This window comes from Suricata suricatta, chromosome 8 (genome assembly GCF_006229205.1).
Source record: "Suricata suricatta isolate VVHF042 chromosome 8, meerkat_22Aug2017_6uvM2_HiC, whole genome shotgun sequence".
In the NCBI taxonomy this organism is placed as follows: Eukaryota; Metazoa; Chordata; class Mammalia; order Carnivora; family Herpestidae; genus Suricata; species Suricata suricatta.
This window is the reverse complement of record NC_043707.1, coordinates 88,016,758-88,027,637: the sequence shown is the minus strand read 5'-3', so window position 1 is coordinate 88,027,637 and position 10,880 is coordinate 88,016,758. Positions and strand designations below refer to the sequence as shown.

General features: G+C 36.7%; 1 protein-coding gene across 4 annotated transcripts in view; it reads right to left on the bottom strand.

Annotated features, from left to right (window-relative positions):
• C8H1orf141 (chromosome 8 C1orf141 homolog) overlaps nucleotides 1–10,880 on the bottom strand; it is a 57,792-nt gene that overhangs the window by 9,340 nt on the left and 37,572 nt on the right. For all 4 annotated transcript variants that reach the window (XM_029949787.1, XM_029949791.1, XM_029949788.1 and 1 more), the window contains one exon: nucleotides 3,248–3,353. In XM_029949787.1, coding sequence (XP_029805647.1) covers nucleotides 3,248–3,353 — 106 coding nt within the window. The remainder of the gene's footprint in view (nucleotides 1–3,247; nucleotides 3,354–10,880) is intronic.

The following is a 10,880-nucleotide window of genomic DNA, read 5'->3' as shown; positions in this document are numbered from 1 at the left end:
TATTCATTTGACTCTGTTTACCTGGTAACTGACCTTGGTCAGCTGCTTTGTTTTCCCGCCTTGAAACCTTTATAAGAGACAGTTTTCTGAATAAATCTCTCTCTTTTGCCTGATCAGAAACCGTGAGTGCTGTCTTCACTCTCTGCGTCTCTCCCTCCTGCCCCCTTTTTCTCTCCCTCCCTCAGGAAAAGAACCCGCGACGATTCTCAGCCCTGCTGGCTGGGTCCGGGCTACGACATCTGACAATACCATTTCATTTTTGACATGTATCTTTTGTATCTTCAAATCTTATTTCACAGTCCCTTATGTTCTTTAATCTCTTAAATGTATAAAATGTTATTATCTAAATTTTCTCATTTCATGGGGTCCAATTTCTGTCAAAATGTGATCATTAGCTATCTTTAAATTATCTCCTTTATTTACTATGTGATATCCAGTAAGTCCCATGTTCTTGTTTTTCCACCTACTCACCTTTGAATCAGGACACTTAAACCCAGGTTTGATACTAGTCCAAATATAATAGAGGTAGGTTTCTTTGGATATTCTCCCTGCTTATCTGGATACTATTAAGTTCTCCCTTTAGAAATTGACAGGCAAATCCACATGTTGTTACCTTATAAGTTCAGGCATTCAGCTGCCTGAGCTGCCCAGTGAGAACTGGAGCCCTAAAACATTACGGGAAAATTTGTGCCCTGTATGTTTAATGAAACCACTTCATGACTCTAATGAGGTGATGATGGTGATGGGTGATCTGATGAAGGGCCACTTGGGCTAGAATCCTTCACCTCTCTCTTGGGGTAAGCAATTCAGTTTGAGGAGACATTTAGTCAAAGAAAGGCCTCAAAGGTTTTAGACTATTTGATGGGATCATATGGGTTTTTTTCTTTACACACTTATCATTGTGGCTATTATTCACACTGCAAAGACGGTTCCTAGGAAATTACTTCTTGTCTCTTCTGTTGTCAATTCTCCTTTCAAGACCTTGCTCCTCCAAGTCAGGAGCTTTTTCCCGCTGAGTGCATATGCAGGAATACTAGGAAGCCAAGGAAAGAAAGGGCTAAGTATGGTCATTACATTTTTCTAAAAACCCTAACACAGGCTTGGACTGCTATTGACTTACAGTGAGGAAAGGAATCCCCAAAGGGAGGAATTTCCATCTTTCTGTGACCCATCATTAGTAACAAACCCCTTTTCTTCGAGTATTTGGATGGTGGGGGTAGGGCGTGGTGGTTAATAGAAGAATTTTCTGAATATCTTCTATTGGCTTTTTAAATACTCTTCTCTTAGGAAATGGAATCAACTTCTGGAGTCTTCTTTCAAACTACTTTATACTGCAATATGTATATTACCTATGTACAATATTTATATTGTAATATGTAGCAGATTTTGAGTTTGAGATAAAATATTTTAGTTTCAATTTAATGAAATTTTATCTATTTTTCTTCTTTTTGTTATTCATTTTGGCCAGGATAAATTTGTACTTATGTTGCCAATGTTGCCATAAGTCTTAATTTGGGATTTTGATAAAAAAACTGTAATGCTTCTTCTGTAGAGAGACTCAAGAAATTTTATGAAGAGATATTTGATTTGGGGAAGAGTAGAACAATCTGCTCCAACTATTAGGAAACACTTCAAAGGCATATTATGTTGTAAACAGAGAGTTGTCTACTTAATAGTCGCCTTTCTCCCTTTTATGCTAACAGAACTCTGATTTTATTCATCTTTCTCCAAACAACTATGTCTTTCACAGTAGTCTGGGCTCCTTCCTAACTCAAAGGAGTGAATCTTTAAATGATCTAAGCCTGTGCTTTTAAAAATGTGAGCTAGAGGTGTCATGATAAGTGAAATAAGTCAGGCAGAGAAGGACAGATACCATATGTTTGCACTCATAGGTCTAACAGGAGAATAGGAGAAACCTAATGGAGGACCATGGGGAGGGGAAGAGGGAAAGAGAGTTGGGGAGAGAGAGGATGCAAAACCTGAGAGACTATTGAATAATGAAAATGAACTGAGGGTTGAAGGGAGAGTGGGAAGGGGAAGAGAGGTGGTGGTGGTGATGGAGGAGGGCACTTGTGGGGAAGAGCACTGGGTGTTGTATGGAAACCAATTTGACAATAAACTATTTTTAAAAAATGTGAGCTATACCCTGTCAATTTAGACACTAAATTAATTTAGCATATTTTGACCAACATTTAAAAAAATGAAGTAGAATAGCATACAGTGTATTACATGTGTCCTTAGTAACAACTGTATAAAACACTAAAATCTGCAATCAAATTTAACTATGAGAAAACGACAATTAGGGCATCATGAAGCTAAATCTTCTGCTCTCTTTACATATCATATAATATATATGATATAGTCTATATATCACATAATATTATGTCTACATGTCACATAATATCATGTGATATAGTCTATTATCACATAATATATATGATATAGTCTCTATATCATATAATACATGTGATATATATGTATAAATCATACATACACACCATGTTTAAAGTTGGAAAAGCTTATCTAAGATGATAATGATTTATTGGTTATGATATGGATGCATTAAGCTATTTTAGCAAGGAGACACCAGGGGAGGTCTGCTGGAGGGCTTTGAGGAACGTTTTCCACATTTTTACAAAGGGACCAAAGAACTTTTCTCTTTTTCAGTGGATGTTGTTAGCCATACAAGTTATCTTGAATACAGTCACCATATTGTACAGCAAGACTAGGAGGACAGGCTACTTACTAAGAAACTTGAGCAAAGATGGAGGGACTAGATATATCTCATCAAGCTCCTGAATTAACCAAGTCTGGAACTGCCTTACTGATAGACTTCTTATTTGAAATATAAAGATATTTATTGTTTAAGCCATATATAGTCAGATTTTATCTTAATTACAGCTGTATATGTCCTAAATATTAAAGATGAATAAGAATATATCAGGGGAAAAGTATGTTCTGAGCATAAAGACCAGAATGAATCAAATTACCCTGTAGTTGGAACAGACTGTTCACTGTGACTAGAATCAGTAAGGAGAAAGAGATAAAATAGATGTCTAGAAAAATCTTATATACCATATTAAGCAATCTAAATTTTACTATTTTGTAATAGATATTATTCAGATGTTATTAAGTAGGGAAATAATGTAGTGGTAAGATCAGATACGATATTCTTTAAAGACTTTCTTAATGCTTGAAAAAGATGCAGTTAATTTTCAGCTATTTCAATATTACACAATGTGTATACCTGCAAATAGAGCAGAGTCTTTTTCTTTCTTATAAGCATTAGGTTGAATCCTGGGTACAGGAGAAATGTTTGTAGAAGCCAATGTTCTTCCATATTCTTGTTTATTCTGTGAACATAGATCATGCAAAGGCTTAGCAATTTTTTACCTGAACATCAGGAGAAATGGAAAACTATCTTAAAATTATTTCTTTCTATGTATATTGATAATAATTTAAATTTGATTATTCACACTTGGAAAATACAACTATGATACCTAACAGTTGTTTAGTTCTTTAAATTTTTTTAATGTTTAATTACTTTTGAGATAGAGAGACAGAGTGCAAGTAGGGGAGGAGCAAAGAGAGGGAGACACAGAATCTGAAGCAGGCTCTAGGCTCTGAGTTGTCAGCACAGAGTCCAACACAGGGCATGGGACTCGAACTCATGGACCATGAGATCATGACATGAGCCAAAGTCAGATGCTTAACCGACTGAGCTACCCAGGCACCCCTGTCTAGCTCTTTAAATACTTCCAAATATAGTATTTATTTAATCCTCAAAAAACTCCTATAATGTGGATGTTAATACCACTTTATGAGGAAGAAACAAATTTATAGAAATTTAAAACTTGGACTATGTTCACACATTTTACTAAATCCTGTTTTCTTTGTTTCTTTTTTTCTTTCTTTTAATGTTTTATTTATTTTTTGATACAGAGAGAGACAGAGCATGAGAAGGGGAGGGGCAGAGAGAGAAGGAGACACAGAATCAGAAGCAGGCTCCAGGCTCTGAGCTAGCTGTCAGCACAGAGCCCAACGTGGGGCTCGAACCCACGAACGTGAGATCTGACCTGAGCCGAACTCGGAGGCTTAACCAACTGAGCCACCCAGGCGCCCCTGTTTTGTTTCTAAAACTTAGCTATTTTATTCATATAAAATTTATTCTTCCAAATGCAGGGAAAGTCTAAAATTCAAATACTCATGGGGAAAAAAGCCCTCTTAGTTTAAACAGAAACTTTACTCATTCATAGAGTAGATACAGCAGAATACCTCTGAGTAGAATGAGAGAACTGGAAAAAAGATCCAGCTTTTCCTAGGTTAGGGTCTCAGATTGGCTCTAATATGAAGGGAGACTTTGGTGAATCTGTTACATCACTAGAAAGGTTACTGATGTTTTTATTTTACCAATTAACTTAGTTGGGTTCAAAATACAAACTGTCTCTGGAGCAGCAGCTCAAATTTCAAGTCAGTTGTTTTATCCTTAGCTGGGCTGTTTGCAGTCTTCCTAAACATACATGGGTCAGGGGTCATTGAGATATTTGGATAGAGTTTATACATAGAAGATGGGGCTGCCATCCTTCACTTTCCTCTATTATTCCCCACTCACTTTCCAGAAGTTTGGGTTGCCCTGAACACTCCTCTTTGGTTCTCCTGGCCAGAAAAAAAATCATGAGTTTCCTAGTGGCTACCCCGGTTCCTATTGATGCCAACTTCATCTATGCTTTGAGCTAAAAGTCATAAAAATAGCCCCATGTAAGTCAGTTATTCTAAGTTTCTATGCTTTTTGTTGTCACATGCTTTTGCTTACTCCCTAGGGTCTTCACGTAATATGTCTATGCATGTGTGTATTTTCTGAGTATCTTGTTTAGAGTTTATAGTTATTGTCTGAGACAAGGTGGGTGTTGTAGGGTGTACTCAGTCATACTGAATCAGACTTCTCCAGAATTTTTACTACTTCTACTGTTTTTTTCCTATTGCATTGCTCAATATTTCCTAAATATCTATAAATAATTGTGGCAATAAGTGTCACTCTTGCCATGCCATAGACTAATGTATTATCATTAATTATGAAGCTGGCTATTACAAGGTATAATTTTTAAAATTATGCTGGGGGTGCCTGGGTGGCTCAGTCAGTTAAGTGTCCAACTCTTGATTTTGGCTCAGGTCATGATCTCACAGTTTGTGAGTTTGAGTCCACATCAGGCTCCAAGCTGCCAGTGCAGAGTCTGCTTGATATTCTTTCTCCCTCTTTGCCCCTTGTCCACTTTCTCTCTCAAAGTAAATAAATAAACTTAAAAAATTTAAAAAAATAAGATTATACTGATATTGTTTATCATACAGCAAATATTTTCTGTTGTTTTATCAATGATGGCTGTTGAATTTATCAATTATATTTAAAATCTTGCAGGTATTAAGATAACTACATTTTTCTGACAAAACCCCAGGCATAGAGCTGGCAGAAATTTAGGGTTAGGATGAAAACAAAAGTTGTGAAGATACAGGTTAAATGCAATTCTATGGATGTTCTGAACCAACTGCCACCTCTCCTATTTTCCAGTTACCTTATCCCACATAGAGTTATAGGAAATTGTATTTAATTAATCAGGCTAAAATAAATGCCCTTCTCTTAATAAACTTGCTAGTAATGTGAGTTTGGTTCTCTAGAGTGAAACTCTCTTCATGTTAGCATTTGGAAGAAAGGCTACCGGTCATATTACCTGCTCTTTCCCCTCTTATGCTAAAGTAAAGCTAGCTGGTTGAGAACTCTTGATGTATACACAAAACAGTTGACTCTTTGTCGTGTCCAGCCCCAGCCAGCAGGGCGGAAAATCCTTGCGCCGGAGCTGGCTGGGGCTGGACATGACAACTCTTAACTCTGGAGAGATACTTATTTATAAGATTAATGACAGCTTCATAGAAAAATTAACTTATATCTTCATTCTTAAATATGAACAAATGAAGATTTATCAGGTATGATAACAATTAGTAACTTCAAAAATATCTATTATGGTAAACAAAAGGAACATTGACACCAGAAAAAAAGAGATAATTCAAGAAACAGAAAATAACTTAAAAAATTAACTCTGATAGCCTCAGAAAATGTTGAGAACAAATGTAACAGGAGACTGAGAGAAGAAAAACAACAACAACAACAACTAAGAACAATAAAGAAATTTAAAATACCTTACTGAAACGGAACCAAAATGCAATAAAAGGACTGGAATAAAAGGTAAATTTTCAGAAACAAAAAATAGAGAATAACAATATAGAGAATCAATCCAAGATATCTAACATCTGGCCATTAAAGATCACAGAAAATAGTGGAAAGGAAATTGAAAAAGAAATAACAGAGACATTTTTTAAGATCTAAAGAAAGACATTTGCTTCAGGGTGGGGTCTACAGAACTCTGAACAGAATGAATTGAAGTAAAATTACCACCCTTGGGCATAACCTCAAGACATGTTAAAACAATATTAATAAAGAGAAGACCCTAAAAGTTCCAAGGGAAAAAAAATCACTTACAAAAGATTAAGAACTTTTCATTAACAACACTGAATGGCATAAGACACTCTAGCAATGTCATCAAAGTTTAGGGTAAAAATGATATTAACATATGATTCTACTCAGCTAAATTATCAATTATATAATGGGAAAAATAAATATATACCCGATATCTATGAACCACTTCTAGGAATGTCCCTTGAAGACATATTCTAGGAAAATGAAGATGAAATCCCAGAAGAAATAACAACATAAAGTACTAAAACCTTGTAACTAAACCAGAAATAGAATAACCCAGTGACAACTGCAAGACAGGCTTAAAATAGGTCAAATTTAGAACCAAAAAATCACTGGGCTCCTTGAACAAATCTTCCAAGAAGATTGAGATGGATTCTACTCAATAGAGAGAATGAGTAAGGAAGCTTGACTATATTCATATATAATGATAAAATTATATATTGTTTTAGAGACTGTATATCTTAGAGGCATAGAGCATGTATCAGACTGTTAGGTTCTCCTTAGCTCTGTCATTTATGATTTGATCTCAGGCAAATTACTTATATCTCCTTTGTACCTCTTTTTTCTTGTCTAAAAAACAGGAATAAAAATAGTACTTACTTGGGTTGTTGGGGATGTAAATTTATATATACATATATATATATATACTACAAAAGTACTGTAAGTATTATATAAATGTTTGCTATTATTATCATTCTGCACAAGAAAAAAAAGGGAAATAGAATCTTCAGAAAAAAACCCACAAAAGTGTGTAGAACAAGGGGCAAGATGGTGGAGAAGTAGGGAGCTCTGTAATTTTCACCTGCCTACAATTATCAAACTAAGAGGGACTGAAGCCACAATACTGTGATCTACAAGAGTGGGAGGAAAAGACAGAGTCCACAAAGAAGACAGCTTCATGCATGAGTGAGTGCGAACTGGGGAACATAAAAACGGGCCAGGAACCTGAGGCTTGGAGGGGAGGGAGCCCCACTCCTCACAGAGCATTGGGGAGCACACAGACCCATGGAGAGATGAGAGGAAAAGAAAGGGAGGCTGAAAACACTCATAGAGCTGTCTTTAGAGAAGAGAAAAACCTCTGCCTGGGATGGAGAGGGATTGTATAATCTCATCTATAACCTCAGGGCATGGGGAAAGAGACCTGTCTCCTTTAGCTGGCTCCTTTTCCTTGGGCTCGGTGCTCTGATCCCTGGTGATGCTACCTGGCCTGTGGGAGAACATCTCATCTCAGATGAAATCATTTAAGTGCATGGACTACGATTTGGAAATGAGGCAGGTCTTGGAAAATACAACTTAGGCCTCCGGCGGCACAGGGAGATCAGACACAAAAGAGTGGGTAGCAATGCTTGGTTTGAGAAAGGATTGGGGCACCACCATTCTTCTCTCCACAATCAACAAAGCGGGGCCTCAGAGAGCAGCCCCCAAGACATATCTACATCAAGCCACACTCATGCGCGCTGGAGAGCTGCCTTTTTTTTCTTTTCCTCCTTTACCCCCCTGGAGCCCAGGAAAGACCAACATCGATGCATTGCTGTGATTAGATCAATTCTTGCCAATCAGATATATTTTCCCTTACCTCATTGTTATCTCTCCCCTCCACTGGTTTTACACTTTTAGACTGTCCTTCATCTTTTGTGGTTTTTGTCCCCCCTTTCTCTCTTTTGCTTTTTCTTCTTTCCTTTTCTTTATTTTTTCTTCTTTCCCCTGTTGGTTTGCTTGTTCATTTGATTTGTCTGTGTGTTTGCAGGCTTTTGCTCCCTGTGTGTTTGTCTGTCTGTTTTTCTTTTCAGGGCTACCTCAAGAAATAAGCCAAAGAGAGAGTCCCAAATATCACTGAGTAGGGAAATAAAAAAACCAAAGGCACAACAAGAGAAACCGAGAGACACCGTTAAAAGAACACTTCCTGAATGAATAGGCCCTAGACAGTCAATGAGCCTCCTTTAATATAGCAATACTTACAGGTGCAGAGTGCATAATGAGCTTTTAAAACTGACAAGAGACAGAAAGCTAGCCAAAGTGATGAAAGGGAAGAACTCTCCTCTAAAGAAATTTCAGGAAGAGGTCACAGCTACAGAATTCCTTAAAACAGATATAAGCAACATAACAGAGCAAGAATTTAGAACAATTGTCATACAATTAATTGCTGGACTTCAAAAAAGCATGGAAGTCATCAGAGAAGCTATTGATACTAAGACTAGGGATCATCAAAATAGCTGTGATGAGTTAAAAAATGCTATAAATTAGGTGCATAATAAAATGGAGGTGGCCACTGCACAGATTGAAGAAGGAGAGAGGAGAATAGGTGAATTAGAAGACACAGTTATAGCAAAAGAGGAAGCTGAGAAAAAGAGAGAGAAATTGATACAGGAGCACAAAAGGAGAGAGACCTGAGTGATATAATCAAATGGAACAATATCCGTATCATAAAAACTCCTGAAGAAGAAGAAAGAGAAAAAGGACCTGAAGAGGCGCTGGATCTAATTATAGCCAAAACTTCCCCAATCTGGCAAAAGAAATAGACATTGAAATCCAAGAAGCACAGAGAATTCTCCTCAGACGTAACTTGGATCGACCTTTAGTACCACATATCACAGTGAAACTGGCAAAACATAAAGATAAAGAGAGAATTCTGAAAGCAGCTAGAAATAAAAGGGCCCTAATATACAAAGGGAAACCTATCAGAGTGGTTACAGACATATCTATTTAAACTTGGCGGGCCAGAAAGGAATGGCAGGAAATCTTCTATGTGATGAACAGAAATAATATGCAGCCAAGAATCTTTTATCCAGCAAGACTGTTATTCAAAATAGGAGAGATAAAGATTTTCCCAAATAAACAAAAATTGAGAGAATTCATCACCACCAAACCAGCCCTACAAGAAATCCCAAGATGGACTCTATGAAGGAAATATTGCAAGTAATACAAGGTACCAGAGACACTACTACAAGCATGAACCCTCCAGAGAACACAACGAATCTAAACCCATATTTTTCAGTAATAACGAATGGAAATGGACTGAATGCTCCGATCAAAGGACACAGGGTAGCAGAATGGATAAAAAAAAACAAAACCCATCTATTTTCTATCTATAAGAGACTCACCTTAGACCTGAAGACACCTTCAGATTGGAAGTAAGGGGATGGAGAAGTATCTGTCATGAGACTAGAAGTCAAAAGAAAGTTGGAGTAGCCATACTTATATTGGACAAACTGGACTTTAAAATAAAGACAGTCACAAAAGATGAAGAAGGGAATTATATAATAATTACAGGGTCTCTCCATCAGGAAGAGCTAACAATGATAAACATCTATGTGCCAAATTCGGGAGTACCCAAATACATAAAACAATCATAAACACAAACAATCTTATTGATAAGAATATCTAATTACAGGGGATCTTAAACTCCCCTTACAGCAAATCAGACAGAAAATCACTAAAAAAACAATGGACCTGAGCGATGCATTGGAACAGATGGATTTGACAAATATATTTAGAACTCTACATCCTGAGGCTAGAGAACTCACTTTCTTGAGGAGTGTGCATGGCACATTCTCCAAGATAGATCACATACTGGGTCATAAAGCAGCCCTCCATAAATATAAATGAACTGAGATCATACCATGCACACTTTCAGATCACAGTGCTCTGAAACTTGAAATCAATCACAGGAAAAAGTCTAGAAAACCTCCAAAAACATGGAGGTTAAAAACCACTCTACCAAAAAATGATTGGGACAATCAGGCAATTAGAGAAGAAACTTAAAAATATATGGAAACAAATGAAAACAAAAATACAACAATCCAAAGTCTCTGGGATGCAGCCAAGACAGTCCTAAGAGGAAAGTATATTGCAATCCGGATCTATGTCAAGAAACTAGAAAAAGCAAAATTCAAAATCTAACAGAGCACCTGCTGGAACTAGAAGGGGAGCAGCAACAGCACCCCAAACTCAGCAGAAGAAGAGAAATAATAAAGATCAGGGCAGAAATAAATAATATAGAATCAAAAAAATCCAGTTGAACAGATCAATGAAACCAAGAGTTGGTTTTTTGAAAAAATAAACAAAATTGCTGAACCTCTAGCTAGCCTCCTCAGAAAGAAAAAAGAGAACACCCAAATAGACAAAATCATGAATGAAAATGGATCTATTACAACAAATCCCTCAGAAATACAAGCAATCATCAGGGAATACTATGAAAAATTATATGCCAACAAACTGGACAACCTAGAAGAAATGGACACATTCCTAAACACACATGCACTACCAAAATTCAAACAGGAGGAGATAGAAAATCTGAACAGACCCATAACCAGTGAAGAAATCGAGTCAGTTATCAAAAATATCCCAATGAATA